Here is a 24,477-nt window from a genome sequence, read left to right as displayed (position 1 = left end):
TCGATTCACTTGATTGTGCCATGTCTTCCTCGGGAGTCCCTGACTTCTACATTCGCAGTTATAGTGCGTTCAAATGATGAAATTGTTCTGAGGTTGCCATCAGCCTTTGAAGAATGCTTTGATTCCTGACAGACCTATTTAGTGTAATTAATTTGCGTGAAATGAAAGTCCTTCGGTAAACAGTAAACGTTTTATTAAGGCTGTGATAAAATATATATTTTAATCATAAATACATACATCTTTTATGATCAATCTATTTAATGTTTTATCTGAACACGGAAGGATTAACGTTCGATACAGTTTGCTCATCTTCCAATAAAACAAATAAAAAAGATGTATATAATTTTATACTAATTTATTATCTAATATTTTACAAGAATCCCTTTGTACAGGGTACAAAACTTTTATTATTTTGATAAAATTACTAATTTTTATGTTGGATCGATTAAATTATTTAAATGCTCATCTGCTTTGTGGTCACGATTGCAACAAGCCAATAAGGCTAAGGACGGGTTGTTTCAGACAATTTGAACAATTCATCAAATTTCAACGTTCATTTTCAAGTCCTGCGGAAGATTATTTCAAGTTCTGTTTTTATTTCAGTTCTGTCAAGCAACCAGCCTATAATGATATAATAACTAAACTTGAATAGGACTTTCACAGAACCCGAAAACGAATGTTGAAATTTGATGAATTGTTCAAATTCTCTGAAACAACCTATCCTAAGTTTAACTACTTCATAATGATATCCAGAATTAAAAGGCAGAGGCTTAAAAGGATTACGCTTTATTATTATTCACTTCTATATTATTTACATACTTTATGTTTGTCTTTTTTACCATCGGTGCATTTAAGCAAATGTCACATAAGGATTATTAACACTGTTTATTACGTTGTCACTGAAAATACATCATAAGGATGCAGAAAAACATTGAAAATAATACATCATTGCTGGCACGCATAGGCAGGGGGGGGGGCAGGTGCACACCTCCAGTGTGAAAATATTGAAATATTACAGGAGTGAAAAAACGCATTTTTAACCACTCAAGCTAATTTGTTCGCTATTGGGAACAGCTCATACGGTCATAGAAATCGTTGTCGCCCTTATTGTCATGCGAGACAGTGAGAAATATGAACTTAACCACTCAGAACATTAGAACGTCAAAAGACGTAAATATGATAATAGCGGTAAAGACATTAGAACGTATTTTCACGTAAACGCGCGAGATTTTACAAAAATCGATTTATTTCCATCACTAGTATACGGATTGCCATGATTTAAAAAACAGAGTATCGATAATGAATAACGCTACGCATCTGTATTCAACAATATCTATGGAACGTAGAACTGCATTATCTAAGCCGATTGAATCTGTCATCTTGTTCGTTCATAATTTATTGCGTTTCTAAATAATTTATTAAAAATATTTTAGTTTGGACGGTTAATATTTTGAGGTGACTAATAGTTTTTAATTATATTTCTTCAATATATAAAGTGTTATTTCTTTATGATACTCAGAAAAAAGTGCATTTTTCACGGCTTTGAAATAATGGTTATCGATTCTTACATATTTTTGACGTTTTCATAAAATATATTGTATTTAGAAACGCAAATATTTACTTATAACAACACAATGCAATAGTGGATTTCATAATCTTTCCAAAACATTTTTTAGAATGAGGCTACGTTTCCCAAGACGTGAGTTATGATGCTTTTAGCAAAACTCGTAAATAACACAAAAATTATCACGTTTTGACAGTTTTCAAAGGAACACATAGTATATAAATGTCTTTGTCTGAGAGGTTAAAGGTGTTAGAAAAGAGAAAACACGCTTTAAATTCAAATCCAGAAGTTAACCACAGAAGAATAAAAATGTACACCTCAATGAAACCAATGGTTCCGACCGCAATTTAGGAAAAAAAAAAAAAAATGAAACTTGCGAATCATTTATTAATTATTTTTATATGAAACTTCAAAAAAGTGAGATGACAGTATAGTGTTTATATAATATATCTGTCTAATAAAATATATATTTTTTATTATCAGTAAAAACGGTTTAAAAATGTTTTTAAAAATGGTGAGCCATTTTTAAAACTTTTTGTGTGCACAAAAAATTTAATATTTCAAATATTGTATGTTTATTTCTAAAAACAAAATTTATTTTTAATTTAAAATCATCTTTCAAAAGCAATTTTTTAATTTTCAGATACATACAGAAATATTCCATATAATTTGGATTCCAAGATTGACCTATCAAAAGTGGACCGATCTTCTGAAAAATATGCCAGGGGCCTGAGTGGTTATACAGGAAAATGAAGAGACTTCCATTTCTTCTTATTTATCGTGTAAATTAATATAAATAAATATTATTTGGATGTCCACCTTCATTTTCCAGCTTAAAATGATTGTTGTTTTTTTTAAAAAAAATATTTTCACATTGGAAGTATTATGCTCCCAGTAAATTAAAATAAATAGTTAGGCTTGTTTCACATTTACCTTAGCAACGCGATTCAGCCGCGCAATCGATTTACATACAAAACGATGTACGCTGTTGAATGACGCTGCTGAGGTACCAATGTGAAACTTGCCTTTGAGAATGATAAAAAGCGCTTGATGACTGATTATATCACTGACAGTCTACAGACCAAGAAATACATAGTAATAATAGGGACTACTTCATATAATCTTGAATAGTAGTACATACTAAAACAGTGAACTAACTCACTATGTACAAAGTTAATTATGTATTATATTTATAATGTCAGTCCCAATATTTCAAATTCAACACTTTATTCGCCATACATTGGGAAGGTTACATTCATTTTAAAAATAAGTGGATGCATTTGTTACACAGATAAGAATAAAAAAAACCGTAAATTCCCCCGTATGTTTGAAAAAAAAAATTATAATTCCTACTACTAGATTTGAGATAATGCTAAATGAATCTGATTCCGATTTGCGGTGGAAAAACACTTTTCTTCCAGTACCATTTCTTAAAAGGCAAGTCGTCGCCTGACGAGTAATACCCCCAATGTGAGAAGAATAATATTTTACAGGAGTGAAAAAACCCATTTTGAAGCAGGAACTAAACACATAACATTTATTTATGTTAATAATGATTATTAATAAACACAATAAATAAAAAGAAATGGAAGTCTTCCTTCACTTACCAGCTTGTTTTTTCACTCTCAAGTAAAATTTAATTTTTTCATATTGGAGATATTACGCGCCCAGTGACAAAATATTCTTCAAGTATTGGCAAAATTACAATGAGCATTAAATACTGTAAGTAATCATTCACGGTATGACATTGCTTCTGCTATCGCAAGTACGGACCCTACAAATAATATTCGATAATTATAAGATGATGGTCACTTATGTCCAATTTAATAATATACAATACCACCATGTTTTTAACAATAATAGATTTAACAATGTGTTTTATTTTAATTTAGGATATCTCAGATTGTGGGGTTCTGCGGTGAGACGGAGACAGCCTGAGGCCGGGGACGGCGGTGGTCGTAGTTGACCAGGCGCTGGCCGACCAGGTACTTGTCGTTCTTGATGTGCTCGTAGAGCTTGCGGAACTGTCTGATCTGCAGCACCACCACGCCGGTGACCAGCGCGCTGAGCAGCAAGAAGGGGTAGATGCGGCGCGCAATGAGATTGCGCAGCGGAGCGCTGCCCACCAGCAAGGGCGCTACGCCGTGGGCCAGCACATACGGGATGGCAAGCGCCAGCCCGAAGCAGGTGATCACGGGGGCTGCCAGCTCGCACAAGATGAACCTGCAACCAAACTTATCATTTTCACATTGCCAACTGGGAGTACGCAACATGTTCATTATAGAATAAAGGAGAATGGGTTCCTAAGGGTAGCACTAATGAGTAGCTTAACAAAGCTAGGGTGAAACATCACCCCGAGTATTAACTCCCAATAGACATACTTTTGAGATAACCTGCAATAGTAATTTATTATGTAAAAATACCTATACATTTGTGTGTTATATTATTTTTATTGAGGGGGAATTCAAAACTTCACATAAAATTGGTGTTATGGATATTGAACTGAGTTTTTACTTGAGGTCCATCTGCACAATGCCATCCCTGTACGCCTTTTCGATAGCGGCGCGCACTGGCGTCTCGGGGCCCATCATGGCGACAGCGCACGCTATCTTGGTGTACAGCACGCCCAGCGCCCAGTCCTGCCACACAAACAGGACGGGCGTCTGGTCCAGCGGCACCCGCAGCGGTACCACCAACACCAACTCCAGCAGCAGCCCAAAGAGCAGCGGGACGGCACCCAGCAAGGCGGCACACGCCACTGCTGAGCGGAGCGCCACGCTGCCCCACAGGACAAGGCGGCGCGCCACGAGGGCACGGCCCAGCGGCAGCCAGGTGCACAGCAGAGAGAGAGCACGCGCCAACACCCAGCAGAGGTACGTGCCTGCAAACATCAAAGCAGCGCCTGTAGATTCATTCAAACTAAATTTAGCCAATACAACCAGATCAACAACAGCCCTAATGTTATGTATAGAACAGTAACAGACTATGAAGAAGTCAGTGGTTATCGCAGATAGAATCCCAATGAGAACGCCAAGGCCACCATAACTATTAGGTCCTTCTTCCACAAAAATACGCAAGTATCTGATCTCCACGGTTCAAGTATTTTGGCAACTACTGCTATACATCTGCACGGGGGGTTTTCTTACATAGGCAAACTTTGACGCATTTTGCAAACTCGTTGGTGACACCAGTATCCCGCGACCAGCCGACCAAAGTCGCACACAGCGAGCGAACGTGCTACAGCAGCGTTAGTTATGAAAGCTAGTTTTGACATTTTGAGAGGTGGTGACGCAGGTCTCATGATTTCAGTAGTGAGTTGTACGGACTGCATGTTGTTTGTGACATTAATACACTACTTGCATATCCCTGTGGAAGAAGGGCCTTAGAGAAACCTTACGAAAGATACCTTCAAGTTTCATTTTACCCCCCAGGATGTCACGAGAACCCTTGGGAGTAGAGACTCCGTGGTAGGAAAAGATAGAATAGAATGAATACCATTTTTTCAACAGCTAATAATGTATCAAAAATAAATAATAGGTGGCGCAAAAGCCATTGGAAGATGCTCTCATTTATGAAAACGGCGTCTTGTCATTTGTGAAGTAGAAGCAGAATATGCATTGACAAACATTTAAAAACATCAACATTTGTTATTTTGTTCTACCAAATATGTATATCCTAAAACGGGATTTTTTCGTAGTTGGACAGACAAAACATTTTTCAAATGTATATAAATAAAATAAATAATTTTAAAAAAAACATGGATTGCTCACTTCTCAAGAAAGCGGAATTCACAAACAACCTTTAGAAAATCGAATGAAGACTTATGCGCCATATGTATACCTTACCTTGTACATATGGAAAAACCATATTTTACTGAATCATCCATGCTCAAAATAATGGACTTAATAATAATAATGGGTTTATTGGGTTTGTTGACCATTGCTGCAAAAATTATACAAGGTGTAACAGTATGTATCCGAAGGATTTTAACCAGCAATTTCTGAACATTGGGAGTAAAAAATGTTGATATCATTTTGCTGTTCAACGATATATTTTTTCAGCTAACTCCAAATATGTCCAGGAATAGTTGGTTAAAATCCTTGGGATACTTGATGTTAGACTCTGTATAAACTGTTACGTATTAAATACGGAGCATGTGGTGTTATCAGTGTTGTAAAACTGTTATCAGTCACAATCTTGAAGACAACTTTATAATATCTTTTAGCGGCGATATAGTAGTCCCAGTGGTTGTGCATATGTCATCGTCCTTCTCACACCTCTTGTATGAAAACAAAAAAGACACAAGATACCAGAACGTATGACCAGTCAGTACGGTCGTAGTCACATACAACCTCTCTGGGACTACTTCATGTCTTCAGTTTTGACAGTCTTCTTCTTCTTCTAGTAATAAAAGCATATCTTCATTCCATCACCTTACTAATATAAGGGGTACAGAAGCAAAGCTGCCACTTTACAGTTTTACAAATTTTTCAGTGGACACAAAAAATGCCTTTGTTTATTAACCCTTTGTACTCCAAATTATTTTTTATACGGTATACCAGCTACTCCATAGAGTGTAATGTAAAAATATGAGGAAAAATTAGGATATTTTTAGAAAATTAGAAAAAAATGTTTTTTGGTAAGTTTTCCATTGAGCTGGTCTCTGATGGAGTGAGAATATTTATTGCCCAGTGCGCCCACATTAATGCGTAGTTATTTTTATGTATGAAAAACAGAGCAAAAAGCACAACCAATCGTAAGTGGGTACTGTATACAACTGAATAGAATCATGTATAAGGACCCTTTTATTTACCCGCCATTGGAGTAGTTAGAATGTTTCGTGTGTCGCCGTGGCAGTGACAACGGAGTTCAACAAGTTAAAAATATTTTTTCTGAATTTATTTATTACATAACCATTCTATAGACACAATAAAAGAATTACGAATTTCTGCACCTTGGCCAAAATACTGGAGTAAATAAAATGAACAGTGGCACTTTTGCATCTCAGATTCTGAAAAGTGGCAGTTTTACATCTCATCAAAATGCACAGTGGCGATTTTGCATCTAACTAAAATTCAAAGTGCAAGAGAACAACGACAGCGGCCATTTTAGATAATGGTGAATGGAGGGTTCTGATTGGTTAAAATTTAAAAGTGGCAGTTTTGCATTTAATCCTTTTTAAAAGGCAGTTTTTTTCTGGAAAGAGGCATTTCTGTTTTCAAACATCGAATGTAGTCAATGGGGCTTGCAATATAGGTCCATAATCAATCGAAATCTCAAATTTTTTTTGCAAAATGGCAGGTTTGCTTCTATACCCCTCACATACAAAAATCTGGGTCAAATGCCTCACAAGGATTCTTTGTTTTTCCTAATTATTTTTTTAAAAATTGAGTATTCTTAATTTAAAATTGGTTTACTCACCACAAGCAGCTGTGTACAATTCATGAACTCCTTCAGATACTTTAGGAAGCCATAAAGCCATTACTCTGCGACCCAACCACACGGGAACCACCTGGAAACATTTGACAATATATTACTTATAGCAATACCTGAAAATCTTTTCTAAGGTTTTTCAAGGGATCAGCTGTTTGGTAAAACCCTCCAAGCCACAAAATTAAAACTTTGAAGGAGACGATACAAATGAATATTTACAAATTCGTAAATCTAATTAAAAAAAAATCTTGGAAGTGGTTAGTGTTTTTAAAATTTTTGATTTAAAATATTGCAATGGAGAACTACAGTCCTTTTAATTTTTTTTATTAATATGTAATGACCTTCTAACATAATACCTGTACATTTTTTTTAATTGTTATAGTTAGTTTTAATAGTTAAAATAATTTTCAAAGTTTTAATTTTTCGGGTCTCCCAAAAATGCATCAAATCTGTGGAAGTGACCAGTGACATCCCCAGTCACCCGTCTCTAAAAACCTATGTTCTTTTTTCAACCGGCGCTGTATGGGAGACGTTTTTATTCTTAAGATTATCCGCTTTTAACATTGAAGAACACTAGGTAAAATGTCATGTCACTAATTAATGCTATTGTATTGAATCAAAGTGCAAAAAGCATCCATGACTGCACCTGATTACACAATTACCGGTATTTAAAAATCTGTATTAAAAAATTTTCATCGGTTCAAATATGATCGTGGACCAGAGTTGCCAATGCATATGTTCTAAAATACCCACAAGAAATTTAGAAATTTTCAAATTCAAAAATGAAACAAAATTCTATTGAAATTAGAATTGTTTTTCCATTATCTAATCATTTTCGGTGTATGGCCATATGGAATGCACGAATGTGCCCCCAGCATTACCCTCATGTTTTACTCAGGTAGGGTAGGCAGTGTTTATATGCCCATATGGAATGCACGCCTGTGCCCCCAGCATTACCCTCATGTTTTACTCAGGTAGGGTAGGCAGTGTTTATATGCCCATATGGAATGCACGCCTGTGCCCCCAGCATTACCCTCATGTTTTACTCAGGTAGGGTAGGCAGTGTTTATATGCCCATATGGAATGCACGCCTGTGCCCCCAGCATTACCCTCATGTTTTACTCAAGTAGGGTAGGGTAGGCAGTGTTTATATGCCCATATGGAATGCACGCCTGTGCCCCTAGCATTACCCTCATGTTTTACTCAAGTAAGGTAGGGTAGGCAGTGTTTATATGCCCATATGGAATGCTCGCCTGTGCCCCCAGCATTACCCTCATGTTTTACTCAGGTAAGGTAGGGTAGGCAGTGTTTATATGCCCATATGGAATGCACGCCTGTGCCCCTAGCATTACCCTCATGTTTTACTCAAGTAAGGTAGGGTAGGCAGTGTTTATATGCCCATATGGAATGCTCGCCTGTGCCCCCAGCATTACCCTCATGTTTTACTCAGGTAAGGTAGGGTAGGCAGTGTTTATATGCCCATATGGAATGCACGCCTGTGCCCCTAGCATTACCCTCATGTTTTACTCAAGTAAGGTAGGGTAGGCAGTGTTTATATGCCCATATGGAATGCTCGCCTGTGCCCCCAGCATTACCCTCATGTTTTACTCAGGTAAGGTAGGGTAGGCAGTGTTTATATGCCCATATGGAATGCTCGCCTGTGCCCCCAGCATTACCCTCATGTTTTACTCAAGTAAGGTAGGGTAGGCAGTGTTTATATGCCCATATGGAATGCTCGCCTGTGCCCCCAGCATTACCCTCATGTTTTACTCAAGTAAGGTAGGGTAGGCAGTGTTTATATGCCCATATGGAATGCTCGCCTGTGCCCCCAGCATTACCCTCATGTTTTACTCAGGTAAGGTAGGGTAGGCAGTGCTTATATGCCCATATGGAATGCACGCCTGTGCCCCCAGCATTACCCTCATGTTTTACTCAGGTAGGGTAGGCAGTGTTTATATGCCCATATGGAATGCACGCCTGTGCCCCCAGCATTACCCTCATGTTTTACTCAGGTAGGGTAGGCAGTGTTTATATGCCCATATGGAATGCACGCCTGTGCCCCCAGCATTACCCTCATGTTTTACTCAGGTAAGGTAGGGTAGGCAGTGTTTATATGCCCATATGGAATGCTCGCCTGTGCCCCCAGCATTACCCTCATGTTTTACTCAGGTAAGGTAGGGTAGGCAGTGTTTATATGCCCATATGGAATGCACGCCTGTGCCCCTAGCATTACCCTCATGTTTTACTCAAGTAAGGTAGGGTAGGCAGTGTTTATATGCCCATATGGAATGCTCGCCTGTGCCCCCAGCATTACCCTCATGTTTTACTCAGGTAAGGTAGGGTAGGCAGTGTTTATATGCCCATATGGAATGCTCGCCTGTGCCCCCAGCATTACCCTCATGTTTTACTCAAGTAAGGTAGGGTAGGCAGTGTTTATATGCCCATATGGAATGCTCGCCTGTGCCCCCAGCATTACCCTCATGTTTTACTCAAGTAAGGTAGGGTAGGCAGTGTTTATATGCCCATATGGAATGCTCGCCTGTGCCCCCAGCATTACCCTCATGTTTTACTCAGGTAAGGTAGGGTAGGCAGTGCTTATATGCCCATATGGAATGCACGCCTGTGCCCCCAGCATTACCCTCATGTTTTTATTTTCATAGAAAAATGCATATAATGCTGGGGGCTCGGTTTATTCAGGCATACATGTACATATGTACTGGCAATATGTTAAGCATGTAAACTACTTATGTGGGTTCACCGTATTGGAAAAATTACACAAAAAATGATTTTATACATTGAATATTTCAATTACTTAATCATAGAAAGAAAAATATCAAAATCTTAATTTTCTCTACAGCAAAATCACTAGAGTCTAATATAAAAGTAATTAAGCAAGCAACTCACCAAAGCAACCGAGCTGGCAATCACCAGGGAGAAGCATACTAAAACTAGTAAGGCGGCCAATCTAGCCGGGAAGGCCGACGGCCGCTCGTAGGGCTGCCACCCCGTGGGACCCTCCCTCTGCAGCAGGGCTTGGTGTGCCGCCCCCAGCCCCCCTCCGGGCCCCGCCGGGCCGGGTTCTGGGCCCGCGCTGGGGCCTGGCCCAGAGCCCAGCAAGTAGGAGCGCAGCCCCAGGGCTCCTGCTGCCACTCCGCACCACCAGTGGACAAGCCACTTGAGCCATGTGCGTGTGTGAGACTGTTCCAGCAAAGCAGGAAGGATCACCTACAATTTTAAAATCATATATTATTGTTATTGAGTTAGTAGGTAATGGATAATAGCAATAATTAATTAAGTAGACCAGGACCGGCCTTATGCAGGTGTGATTGAAGCAGTCCACCCCGGCGCTGATAATATAACTATAGATGGCCCCGCTTCTGTTGGCCTCATTCTGAAGTACGGACATATTTAAGCGTAATAATACTATCAGATCGGATTATCTATCTACATAAATAAAAATTTAAGTGTTCGTTAGTTCAAAAATTTTTAATTTCCGAAATTTATCCACCGGTTGCTTTGATATTTCGACACAACGTTGCATTATAATACACATGTGTTTTATATATCTATTTATATAGATGTCACCTGTGACAGGTATATACATGCTTTTATTTTAAACAGCGCTGTTGGATGTAAAAGCAAAATATTATTATATTAGTACAATTAAATAGTAATAAGTTACGGAATTTGATCGAGAAACGAGTGATAAGTCATTAAAATCCAATGTCATTATAGTATCAGAGTGATTCTGCACGTAAATATATATAATATATCTGTGAAAGAATTACTTGTGTGTAAAGTCATACATACTGCTTAATAGTATGCTAAGTATTCACGCACATTTTTATGCATAAATTCAAGCGTAAGTCAACTTGTGTACCATTCCACTTAAATCATTTTTGTTAGCTGCAGCGCAAAATGAGCATACATATAATTTGTACAATTTATAATTCTATAATTTAGGTAATCCTACAAAACCTATTCGAAAATCGAACTCCATTTAAAAAAAATTATCTTGTTACTATCAAAGCTAAACACAAAGCCAGGATAGTATCTTCGGTGGTGGTGGGCGCCACTAGTTCAAATAGAAACCCTTCCTATTAAATTATTCTGGCTTGAGACGCTAGATAACTAGCTTACTAGGTTAAAAACAAAGCTAGTTCTGTCTACACTTAGCTAGAGTTACTAGATTACTAGCAATAGCTTGCTATCCTTGCTTGAAATATTAGCCTCGTGTGGCCCGGGCATTAGGCTGTTTGAGTTTTGAGTAGTTAACAATAAAATATAAGCTAGAAATATCAGTATATAGTTGTGTTATGCATACCACACCAAATAACATATTATAAAGGTACCTATTCATTTATTCAAATTCTCCAAGACGTGAAAACTCACATAAAGTTGAAATTCTAATTTGTCTAAGCCGGGCTTAGAACAGTGATGCACAACCGTTTTGGCAGAAGGGCCAATTTAACAATTTTAAAACATTCTTTGTTTGATTACTTATGTGTACTTTGAGGATAAATCTAAAAATAAGCACTACCAAAATTCAATTCTCAACAGGTTTTGCAATCACTGGTTTAAAACGCTGGCTCTATACAGGGTGTCCGGGGTGAAAGTGCAGTAACTTTGGGAGGTGATTCTACATGATGGTAGAAGTAAAAAAGATAAATAACTTTTTTTCAAATTGAAATTCAACTTTTAGATGTATTTTTCAGCTACAAAGAAAAATTGCGCCGGCGTGTGCGTACTGCATTATTATTGCTTTTGGATCATTTGAAATCGACCGGCCGATTCTAGAACTGACACCCGCTACCCCCCCTTCCCGCGCTTTACAGCTGGTAACAGAACAGCTGTGATTTGTTTACTTTAACCCTTTCCTAACGGCTATGAGAAAAAAGTACAAAATTAATGGTTTTATATGAGATTCTTAATAATATGTTGTAAAGGAAACACATAAATTTTTTTTAGATTTTTATTTGCATTCTAGGTATTATTACTGTGACCTGGACTAATTTGTACCGTCAGGAACTTTGTGTATCATAGTAATGTGTATAATAGGAACTTTTAAAACATAGGTTTTTTTTTTTAAACTAATTAAATCGTTAAATAAATATTAATAGTTATAAATAATTAAAAATGAATCTCGTGGTATTCAGTAAAGCAGTTTTTCTTTTCATTTAGACATAAGAATACATTGCAGTGAGAACATTTTGAGTGAGGCTTTGACTGTATCTTCTTGATGCTGCATACTTCGCATCTGCCTCTGTTTTCTACAAAAGTAGGCCAGTGTATGCCTCTGTTACCCAACCTAACATCTTTCAATGTCGAATAGTTTGCTTTGCGCCTTTTAGATGGGCCAGGGCTGGGTTGGTTTTCCCTCGATAACCTTTTTTTCTTGTCAAGATCTTTTTTTGTCATCAATCCTTGTGCAACTGACCGTCTAAACTCTTTTACAGAAGTCTTTTCAAGTATCAGCCCATGAACAACATATGCATTTACAAAAGCTATATCCAGAACTCCCCAAAACAATCTGTGCCACCATTTTGGAGACTTTCGGTCTACACAGTACAAGGCCCTCAATCTGTCAGCTGTATCTACACCGCCCATGTAAGAGTTGTATTCTTTGATAGATTTTGGACAAGATACTGTCGATTTGGATCCATTTTTTTCTTTGCGAGTTACAGTTTCTTCTTCGTTGCCATGAAAATTCGAAGCAATGTTTACGACTTTGTTGTCCTTCCATTTCCAAAACCCGATGCCCAAACTAGAAAATCGATAGTCACATTCTCCACGTTTCAATTTAGAGTCAGCTAACAGATTGTTGGGTACACCCTTACGATTAACCCTCATTGTTCCACATCCGTAAGTTCTTTCAGTTTTCAGTTTCTCCAGTAGAGCTACCGATGTAAAAAAATTGTCGAAGTAAACTACTTTATCCTTCCCCCAGTCAGATTCTGTCAATTCCAAAACCACTCTTTCTCCTAAAGTGCAATCGGAAAATTTTGCATTCATTACTTCGTCTTTTCCTTGATAAATCATGAATTTTTTTATAAAACCTCTTTGGTCAGCCAGACACCATAGGTTATAGCCTCTCTTTATTGGTTTCATCGGAAGATATTGTTTCAAGACTGACCTTCCCTTGAATTTTATCATTGATTCATCAACACTCACTTCTCTCGTTCCGTGGTAGCACCCTTGAAATTGTTTGTTCAAAGCATCAACTATAGGTCTGATTTTGTACAGTTTGTCTTTGCAGTTAGGAAGCAGTTGAGAGTTATCATTGCAATGGAGGTTGGACAAAATAATTGCAAATCTATCTCTGGGCATGGTCTTGCTTACCAAAGGATTGTTCAAATCAGGGGCTGACGAAAAATGATCTGTCCATGAAGGTCTAGTATTGTAGGCCATGTAAAAGTTCATTCCAATAAAAGCCATCAGTTCTTCCTTTTTTAGGTTGAGGACCTTATCATGTTGGACTGCATATAAGTTACTTTGATATATAATTATATCCAGAATATCATCAATGAAAACTAAAAAAATATCGGTGGGTGTATTACATCCAGCAAAACATTCTTCGACCACACCCGTATTTGTAGAATATTCTGGAAGATAAGTTTCTAAATCGCGTTTTTTCCATTTACGATTCGGCTCAATATTCTTCTTCTTTTTAGATGGTATCAAAGCAACAGTTTCTGAAGAACCGGAGGGTAATGCGCATTGACTTACTTCTCCATTTTTTTCTTCAATCTCATTTGTAACCTCAAGTTCAGCTTGATCTAAAGATTGTTCCAACGCTTCCTCGAAAATTTGATCAAACGTTCTAGATGTATGTAGTTGCATATTTTCAATATTTTCTTCGTCAGACAACTCCACATCTGAATACGCATCGCAATCCGGAAGGTCTTCTAAAAGTAATGCTTCAATCAAAGCATTATTTTTTGAAATATCCATTTCGAAGACCTGAAAAAAGCGTAAAAAAATTGAACGGGACGATTGTATAAAAAAATTTATTTTTAAAATACCCACATGAGGTAAAAATTGCGAGGCGCATATGACGCCGTTCTATTTGTATAAAGAACATTAACTTTAAATTCAGTAAATTTAAATGATTCACCTCTTCAAGGCATATAAGAATCTAGTAAATCAAAAAAAAAATAAAAAAAATTGTTGTCTCATATGCATTCGTGGACTTGTTCGATATAAAAATAATAAATTTCACTCATGTCTCAAACAAATAAAGTATAACAAGAAGTTACTGACGGTACTTATTAGTCCTTAACGATTTTTCGAGTTATTCAAACACTAATAACTAGAATTATGCACTAAAAACACATTTAATACATAAACAAAACCTTAATTTCCAAGTGTAATAAACAATAATTGCACTTACCAAGTAATAACTATTTTTAAATATTTTCTAAAACAACAGCACGTCACCACGCATTACGGTCGTCGTTGCGAAGACTTATTATTTGCCCTACTTGGCGCCAAATTGCCGTATGTCAAATACTTTGCTGTTATTGGCTAGCTAGACGGTACTAGAAAGTATCGTTAGGCTTAGCAAAGGTATAGACGATAATGCGGCATAGATTTTAGGCAGGAAATCAACAGGTACAAATTTGTACCGTCAGGAAGGAAAGGGTTAAAGAAATATTATAAACAAATACCTCACATGTACTCACTATACATGTGGGTTACATAACTCGATAATGGGTTACAGGGCCTGAAGGCTGCCCGTTACGTAACAAGAGATTCATTCATTAATTCTTTTGAAAGCTGCTTACTTCAATGATCGTTTCATGCCGTGAAAAAGATAAGGATTATTAATCCACATTTACGACAACATTCTTACAACATACCTCTCAACGACGGAAACTTCAACGATTACCTACAGTTGGAAGACACCAACACACTTTCTGTGTAAATTCGAATTATTATTTTAGTGCAGTTTTCTTTGTTCTTCGAATTTGGTTTAAAACATCCTAAAACAGACGATTTTGAAGAGCATTAATATAACTTCGAACTCTCGGTTTAAGCGTCACTGGCAAATAATAAACAACGTCACCAGTCTCGCGCTCGACAAGCACACAGCGAATTTATCGGGTAAGTGTGTACCTCCACTAAGGATTTTTAGTAGGAATGTCTTTTTGTATGGAAAAAAAATTTGAATTTCGGAAAAAGTTATTTATCTTTTTTGCTCTTACCATCATGTAGAATCACCTCCCGAAGTTACTGCACTTTGACCTCGGACACCCTGTAGAATGTAGAGGTAGAATGGAAGTGATAAGAAAACAGAGACTTACTTGAAGGAGCAGCAGTTCCAGGCTGAGCTCATTGACGGGGGCATCTGCGTGTGTAGCCACCACGTAGGGCAGGAAGCCCGGGAACATGGAGCGCAGCAGGCGGGCCGGCACCCACAGCATTAGCAGCACGGCTGTGCCAAATATCACAGCCGACGCCACCAGGCTGTGCAAGTGCCGCACTATAGGCAGGTGGATCATTTCCTGCAACAAGTCATTACATCATATTACCCACAATATCACCGATACAACATACAGCTAGCTTTATAAGCATTTAGAACATGTGGAACTAACCTGAATTGGACTAAAGTCTGGATCATTCAAATTCTTCAAAAACCAGAGCACTCCCGGTCTCAGGACTTCTCTTAGCAGGAGGATGAAGGATGCAAAGTAGTAGACGTACACCATTCCCACCAGCCAGTGGATGAACATGGAGGTCCAGGGAGCTGCTGCCAGGCCTGCCTCGCGATCCTTCAGGGTGGCGTCAAACAAGGCCAGCGAGCAGATATCCAGCCACCAGCCACACACCAGGGGAAGCACACCGATCTCCACCACAGACAGCAGAGACACCTTCACCACCACATAGCACAAGCCCAGAGCGCGACGGGGCCGGCGCAGTCCCAGCAGCCCCGCTAGGGCATGCAGCGCTGCCAAAAGTACCCCGATCACCTCGTAGCCCGCCAGCGTGGTCAACAACCCTCGGAAGTGGGAAGCCTCCACACGCTCCCCCAGGCCCAGAGCGGCCACACCCGCTGCACCCATATGGTATGGGCAGAACGCAAACACTAAGATGAATAATGTATTTAATGACACTACCCAGAAAACATGTTCGAGGAACACCATTGACCCATCCAAACCAAGCAGCCGTTCCCAGGTCAGTTCTTCAGGTGCGCGGTCCCATTCCATGGGATTCCAGTTGGCCTCCTCAGCCCCAGGCCCGTCATCCGCTGCGTCGGCGCGCGCCCCCGCTCCTTCGGGCTCTTGCTGCGCCAAAGGCTCTTCCACAGCTTCTTCTGCAGGCAGATTGTTATTATCCGCAGCCTGCGGGGGCTCTCGCCCCTCGGGGAGTGCGTTGGCAGGACCCGGGTTCTCCCTCTCGAGCCATTCGGGCCCCCCGCCGTGCATTATCTGCTCCCGCAACCACACGAGGCCGATGAACGCAAAGAGAGTGCAAGTTACGACGAAGCAACCGGAGAAGACATCCTTAGCCAGGTTCTCTGTGGAGAGCATGTCAAGGAGAAGGGTGACGAAGGAGTCGAGGTTTGTGGAGAAGAGCGCGCGGTAGATACGGCACGCCGTGAGAGGCACGATTCCCAGCCAGGCGAGAGCCACCAGAGTGTAATGTAGCCAGTCCTTCACGGCTGTGGCAACAGAGCTCAACAGGCCGCCGGCTACGTCTCGCAGAGGTAAGCGCCGCGGCATGTCCGGAGAGTAGATTGGCATAAAAGAGAATCGGTGGCCGCATAATTCGCAGAACTCCTTCCTGGAGTACCTCATCCATTGTACTAGACACTCTTGGTGGATAAACTTTATCGATCCGGCGCAAATGCAGGGGTGAAATAACGGCCGGTCGGCGGTGTTTTCTGATCGACATACTCGACATATATCGGCCCCCGCCGAATCCGGGTCCATGGTGGCGAGAGCCTAGGACGGCTCGTTCGACTGTTTGACCTGGAAAGAAAAGGCCATGAGAAATTACGCGCAGTTTTGCACAGAAAAACGCTTGCCTTAATGCTACTATCAATCTGATAATTACCAAATGTATTAATACCTCTTATCTAGGATAAAAATTGAGAATTTATGAAAACTCTTGTAAATTCGTCAAAAACATATGAAAACAAGCTTCATTTCCATTTTTAAGTGTTGCCTATATGAATATTGTCTTTGACAAATAATTGTTGATGTGTTAAGAACTGGAAACAAAAAAATGTTTATGTTCGTCATTGCAAAATCAGTGTGATGTGTCATGTGTCTAGTACACGTAAAACGCGTAAAACCAATGCTCGGGCCAGTACGCTGGCCCAACGTGTACAAGACTACTTACATTAGCTTCACATAGGAGCATCTGCAGAGGCGGATTAACTGTTGAGAGCGCCCTAGGCAAGCACCTCATCGGCGCCCCTCTAGCGACCACATATTATAAATTTTAACAAGTACCTAAAGTAGCCGAATTTGTCGTGAAAATAAAAATTTCGTGGGAGGGGGGGGGGGGGGGGGTGGCTAGAGAATTTCAAGAAAATAAAATTTGTCCCGAAAAAAAATTCATGGGGGGGGGGGGGTGAGAGAATTGTTTAAAATTGATGTTTTTACGTGAAAATTATGTTTTTAACTTGACTCCCAGTCGCCTTTTAGATTTTTTCAGCGCCGATTCTCGTTCTGAGTAGCCTAAATGGCGATATATCGCCCTCGTTGGCAACACTGCCAGCTATCTTTTTTTTACATACCAAGTTTCATCACAATCGGTTCAGTAGTTTTTTTGCATGAAGAAGTAACATATACCTATACAAACACACACATATACACTTTCGCAGTTATAATATTAATAGGGATAATCAATAAAACATAAAAAATTTAAATGATCAATTATTTATGTAAAGGAATAAGTACTCACTAATAAGTACCTACCTAGAAATGCCTAGGATCCCTTTTTGTTTAAATTACGAATTTTATTTTATGCACTTTTCAAATGTCACTTATAGGCCAGTCAATAAAGGTTCAAAATGAGGCTAACCCAAGCATTAATTCCCCCGTCGATGAAATTTTTGCAGTCACGTGGAGTATCATTTAGGGATGACGAATGACAAGAGATCCAACAAAATATTTAACGGGAAGTTAGTTATTTTTAGCAAAAAGTGAAAAAAAATTATAACTCTCGCTGGAAAAGTATTTCTTTCGAGAACTCTTCACATATTGTTAGTATTAATTAATATCCACCTGATTAAATAGAAATCCAACAATATTTTTGTAGGGAAAGTGTTTTTTTTTAAAGAGATTTGTTTTTTAATTCTATTGTTACCGGGAAAATTATTCCCTCCAATTTTTGATCACGGAGTGTCTTTATATTGGTGTTTGCTTTATTTAATCAAGAGATCCAACATTTTTTTCTTTTGGAACATGCTTTTTTGATATCAGTCAAAAATATCGCTCCGGAAAAATCACCCGTCCAATTTTTTTACGCCAAGTTGATGGGATAGCTATGTAAAAACGATTTCTGCAAAGATCCAACAAAATTTTGAACGGCAACCTATTTTTTTAAATTAATTTCGAACGCACGCTCATTTCGCGTGATTTTTTGATGAACGGGAGCCCGCAGGGTAAGGGGAGGGGTGGGGCTAGTCGCACGGGGGGATAGCGAGCCGTTCGGCGCGGGATATAGCTGACCGCTGCCCGCGGGGTAAGGGGAGGGGTAGGGCTAGTTGTGGCTAGTTCCATTCGGGACTACGCTACGCGTTTGACGGGCGCTTCTAGAGTCTGTGTAAAATTAACAAAGGGCAAATTGCATGGTTTATTGACAACGCTTCGTATATCTGCTTTCGATTCGAGCTTTTAAAACCACAATTCCTTATGGATTAATAAATCCAATATGGACTTTTTGTAAATTCCATTTTTATTCGAAAAAGAATCTGAACTCATCAATTTTATCAATAAATTGATTACACTTTTCAAAAAACTTTTTTTACATAGTTACATTGAAAAGAAAAAAAACATGACAATACTTCTATTAAAATCGAAAATAAAGTTGGCAGTTAATAAGTTAATAATTAATAACACAATTCTGAAACGAATTGATATTTGCCCTGAAACCGGGTAAAAACCATAAAAAAATGTTGCTTTATGATAAGGGTTGGCACATTCAACGATAATTAAAATACATTTTTATTAATAATTTAATTCATAACAAAACATAACACACTTTGGTAAATTTGATTTGATTTGGTAAAATTTGGTAAATTTGGAATTCCGCTTCACGGTAAATATGGAATGTTTATTTGAATTGATACTTGAATTTAGTTATATTATTACTAAAAGTGACTCTTAATGTTAAGGAAAACCTAAAAAAATATACACTTCAAATTTTTATTTCGTTTTAATTATTTCACATATACGATAATACACCGGTCGTCAACCAAAATCATAACGCCATATTACATTTGTTCGCGAGATTTCAAAGCAACTACAAAGTAATATGTCATTTGCTGGAAATACCAACCAAACAAAATAAATCTGAATCCTAGTAAAAAAGCGAAAGTATCTCCTATATTCTTCTCCCTTCCACGTACGAAAATTATTGCAATACGCCTAGAAACAAAACGATGTTTACGTTATTGTTCCTATAAGTATGTTTTTTATGTACCTGCCTACTTGTAGACGTAAAACGAGATCAGTTGACTGTCGAATTGTGTGTGATGATAACAAGTAATATGTTTTGATTTCTGTATTTTTGTACTGAATTGTATGCCACTCAATTTCAGACTTTCAATCAGTTTTTATTTGGCGCATGGATTTAAAATTACCATTGAGGCAAGTACCTGCAAACATTAAAATAAATAAATATAATATATATTTATTTCAAGCTTATTCCAGGTGAACGGGTCGGATATACAAAAGTGGGATAATAATAATGTAGTTCTTATAATTTCTTTAAGAACGTATCTCATTGCCCCTAAAATAATATATTTTACCTAATTTTGGAGTAAATATGTAGATAGTTTTACGAAGAACGATAATAATAATTTTTTATTCTGGGATTCAGTTTGCCAGCAAAAAATTTCTATGCAAAAAAAAGAAAAATCGAGTGGGACTTTTTATTTTTGGTATTGTTTAATGATGTTTGTCGTTTTTTATAGGAAAAAGCAACATATTGAATAGCCAAGATGTCTTCCAGAAAAAGGACCGAACTTTGGTGTTACTTTTCTGAAGTAGATGGAGGGATGCATTGCTCCACAATTTAGAAATGGGAGTTAAAAAATAAACATCCGACTATTCCTCTCCAGGTCCAGCGCCCTGCGCCTTCCGTGTCCTTTGCGGCACCCATCTCAACGATTTTATTAGTGACTTGTAAAATTACTTTTTATTTTTGTTCGTAAAATAACATATTTATTATAAAGTTTGTAATATGTTTATTTTGTGTAACGACATATTGTTTTTTACTAAAGTTACTCCAAAGCTCTCCTCGCTTTAAGAACTCTGTGCTATAAAGTGTAAAGCTTACAAATACAGGTTTTCTAAGTAAAGTTATAAATGTACTTCTGCAATGTACAAAATAAATCCCTATATTTGATATTTTTTGTGTGTTTATTTAAAATGTTTTTTTCAAAACGAACACATTTATGTGAATGCGAAAAAATGGTTCATTATTGCTTTCTTTAAGTTTCCTAAATGTGAGCAATCTAGGTACAAAACCAAAATGAAGTGTCGAATCAAGGAATTAAATGAATAAATTCGATGAATTAGTTCACTTGACCAGGTGAATAAGAATGAATTGATTCATTATTGTGAATGAATCTGCCCATGTCTAGTACTAACCGAAGCCACCGCGTGGAAAGGCTCGGTCATTAGTCCGCCGTTTCCCATAGTCAAGCCTATTATTCGATCCCCTCCCATATGTTTTCTTAAATACATTGGCATCAATATTTTAAATTATGACAATAGTAGTGAAAATGATTTGCAAAGTGAACAACCATCTTCTTCAAAAAAATCCAAGTTTGCAGCGTAATTATTTCATCCGAATTAATTCAACAAACCTTTTTTGAAACACAGATTTTTTTAAAATATTAACAGCTAATTTAATTTTTTTCCTCGCAATTCACACATTATGTGGGACATGTTATTTGTTTTATCTAGATTCTAGATAGTATGAAAATATTTCTTATGATCTTATTGTGAAAAAAATGTGTATTTTAAAATGTAGTTCTATTTCTATATTTTTTCTATCTTCTGTTTCTATAATAACAAAAATAATATCAACCTTTGTACCTTATTTTATTGTATTTTTGTTTTATTTTTTGGTCAGTTAGTAAATGATCTCTAATTTTAGTTTCGCAGAGTAATGTTTTTAAGGTGTAAAACTTTTTTTCATATTATAATAGATTTTGATTCAACAATAAAACGTCAAAAATAAGAACTGATCCCAATTGTTGTCATTGTATTGTAGTTACCTATAATGTCTTATAATTAATATTATTATTCCACACTAACTACACCCATTTAATTTTCTGTCACATAAATAGGCAGTTGTCAAAATAATGAATTGGTTAAAATAACATTATATTATGCAAGTATTTTAAAATTAAAATTGATATTATAGAAGCTTTACGTCTCTTTCATTGGTTTTAACAACGCTTTCGGAAATGCCTGTTTGTGTTGCTTTTTATTGAGAATTTGAGAATTATGAAACAACCTCATTTACAATGCCACAATAATTTAAAAATATATATTGAGTTTGTTTATATTGCACTTCGCATATAAACCACTAGTAAAATTTAATTTAATTCTATGGTTACTATAAAACACCTTTACAGTAATAGAAACAGATTTTGTTTAAAACATTCATTCTTCCATTGAGGTATAATATTCAATGCATTTTTCACATTTTCGGACAACCAAACACAAAAAACATCAAGTCGGCTTCCCACCCCTCCCCAAGTCCCCACCGCGGCTTACTCGGCGGGCAGCGGTCAGCTATATCTCGCGCCGAACGGCTCGCTTGCCTCCCGTGCGACTAGTCCCACCCCTCCCCTTACCCCGCGGGCTCCCGTTTATCAAAAAATCACGCGAAATGAGCGTGCGTTCGAAATTAATTTTAAAAAATAGGTTGCCGTTCAAAATTTTGTTGGATCTTTGCAGAAATCGTTTTTACATAGCTATCCCATCAACTTGGCGTAAAAAAATTGGACGGGTGATTTTTCCGGAGCGATATTTTTGACTGATATCAAAAAAGCATGTTCCAAAAGAAAAAAATGTTGGATCTCTTGATTAAATAAAGCAAACACCAATATAAAGACACTCCGTGATCAAAAATTGGAGGGAATAATTTTCCCGGTAACAATAGAATTAAAAAACAAATCTCTTAAAAAAAAAACACTTTCCCTACAAAAATATTGTTGGATTTCTATTTAATCAGGTGGATATTAATTAATACTAACAATATGTGAAGAGTTCTCGAAAGAAATACTTTTCCAGCGAGAGTTATAATTTTTTTTCAGTTTTTGCTAAAAATAACTAACTTCCCGTTAAATATTTTGTTGGATCTCTTGTCATTTGTCATCCCTAAATGATACTCCACGTGACTGCAAAAATTTCATCGACGGGGGAATTTTTGCATACCTCAAACTCTTTATTGATTGGCCTATATCCCTTTCCCTTGCCGCCATATTGAGCAATATGTTTACTTAAAAACGGATCAAACTCCGCTATGAGTTCCAGCGTCATTAAGTAATTTCCGTTATGAAGAGAGCCAAGTTTTTCGTCATGTCCTCTAAAAGGTAAACCACGCGATGCTAAAGATTTTACAGTGGCAACCACTCGTTTTAAAACTTCACGCCAATAAGTCATCTCTTCTAGAAATTGAGCGGCGAGCTCATGATCGACACGACCGTCAATGTTAGATCTACGTTGCAAGCTCAAAATACATGTTTTATGTTCACATGAGTTTTCGTGGCTTTCTAATATATTCGATGCGTTCTTTCAATCATTAAAACCAACATCTTGTTTTCCAAAACTAGTTCCACCACCGAATAATAAACAAGGTCCACAATAAACTTTACCTGTGCTTGGAGAGTAAATAAGCCATTTCCTTGGAAGTTTTTCTCTATTTAACAACTTTCTTTCAAACATTGTTTTTGTTAAAAAACGTGAGATTTTATCTTCATATATTCTCTTACTCAATGAAAAATCTGCATTTTGATTTTGATTAAATCCATTAATTGCAATGTATTCTTGTGTTTCGTTATTGATATCCCACTTGACTGGGTCACATCCCACGATAAACAGTCTATTTTGCGACTGCCTCACAACTTCTACGGCTGACGGAGTAGGCAGCATGGACAAATCGTGTTGTTTAGAACTAGTAGGAATTTCACATTGAATAGACTCGGTAGAAGACGCACTGTGAATTGCGTTAGAAAATTCCGAATCATCACTTTTTAATTTAGAAAAAAATGTCTCAATATGTTTCGTATGCTTTATAATATTTTGATTTTTTTCTTCTTTTTCCTTAGCCTTCCTTTTATAAGCTGCACCACTAGGTTTCTTCTTCAATTCACTCATTATTTGGGTAATGAACTAAAACGCAATGTACTAATTAATTCACACAAATACCGCTGCGAGTACGTAATCAATAGAAGCGCGCGTAACCGGCGACATCCAAGCTGAAAGTGATGAGTGTGACTGTCACCCCGTCATCCGTTCGGAAGTCCGGTGCCGGCCGCTTATCCCCTGCCCCCGCTGCGCCCTTTGCCCTGCAATCTAGCAACGCCCGCGAACGAATCCACGAGCGAGCGGTCTTCTATTAAAAAATCATGCGATGGAGGCATGGAGGAATAATCAAGAAGGCGAGTATGCTTTGGAAGCTCTGCATCTATACAGAAGTAAATAATCTTTTATATTGTGTAAGCAGGTGCATACTTACTTACAAAGTTAAGTTTATATATTTTCATTTATTATTATTCAGTTACAAAGGGGCGCCCGCCGGCGCCCCTTTGTAACTGGCGCCCCTAGGCACGTGCCTACTTTGCCTTAGGGTTAATCCGCCACTGAGCATCTGTCATCTTTGGGGATGCTGTTTGGTGGATCTTTTAATTATCCAATAAATAACTACTAAAAATATATATCTTTTCAATATAAATGTATGAACTCGTGAAGGAAACAAGTTTTAAAAAATACAGTATTATAGCTAAGATTATCTGTGACAGTTTCACTTGATTAACTTTTTTGCTTTCTTATAAAATTATTTACAAAATAAATTAAAACCAGTTTTTTGCTTGAAATTGAATGTTTCTAGACTCGGTTTTTCAAGCGATTTTAATGCCTATTACCTACGATATAAGGTAAATAGTGATAGAATATACACTTTTAGGCCTGTAGCTTCTTCTTAATGGGAGTGAAAGCAAAAAAAAAATCTTCAATTTTTCTAGTTCCATATCTAGTTTATTGTTAATATTTCCTCACAAGTACCTACTT

General features: G+C 37.6%; 1 protein-coding gene across 3 annotated transcripts; it reads right to left on the bottom strand.

The window, feature by feature from the left end:
• Positions 1-981: 981 nt before the first annotated feature.
• LOC149422295 (E3 ubiquitin-protein ligase MARCHF6) lies at positions 982-17,178 on the bottom strand. 3 transcript variants are annotated; one of them, XM_089633204.1, is made up of 7 exons: positions 17,069-17,178; positions 15,592-16,968; positions 15,301-15,501; positions 9,902-10,222; positions 6,986-7,076; positions 4,079-4,445; positions 982-3,787 (listed from the first exon to the last, which is right to left on the bottom strand). In XM_089633204.1, the coding sequence occupies exons 2-7, from the start codon at positions 16,927-16,929 to the stop codon at positions 3,463-3,465; spliced, it is 2,643 nt and encodes an 880-aa protein (XP_089489330.1). In that variant the 5' UTR covers positions 16,930-16,968; positions 17,069-17,178; the 3' UTR covers positions 982-3,462. The 3 variants fall into 3 exon arrangements, with proteins under 3 accessions (XP_089489330.1, XP_089489331.1, XP_089489333.1); XM_089633205.1 differs by having other exon boundaries at positions 17,054-17,150; XM_089633207.1 differs by having other exon boundaries at positions 15,592-16,959; positions 17,069-17,144.
• Between the last annotated feature and the right edge of the window lie 7,299 nt (positions 17,179-24,477).

The sequence above is a fragment of the Hesperophylax consimilis genome, chromosome 7, assembly GCF_061612785.1.
Source record: "Hesperophylax consimilis isolate HC1 chromosome 7, BYU_Hcon_1.0, whole genome shotgun sequence".
NCBI lineage: Eukaryota > Metazoa > Arthropoda > Insecta > Trichoptera > Limnephilidae > Hesperophylax > Hesperophylax consimilis.
Note: the sequence above shows the minus strand (reverse complement) of the source record. Positions and strands in the feature narration are given on the sequence as shown.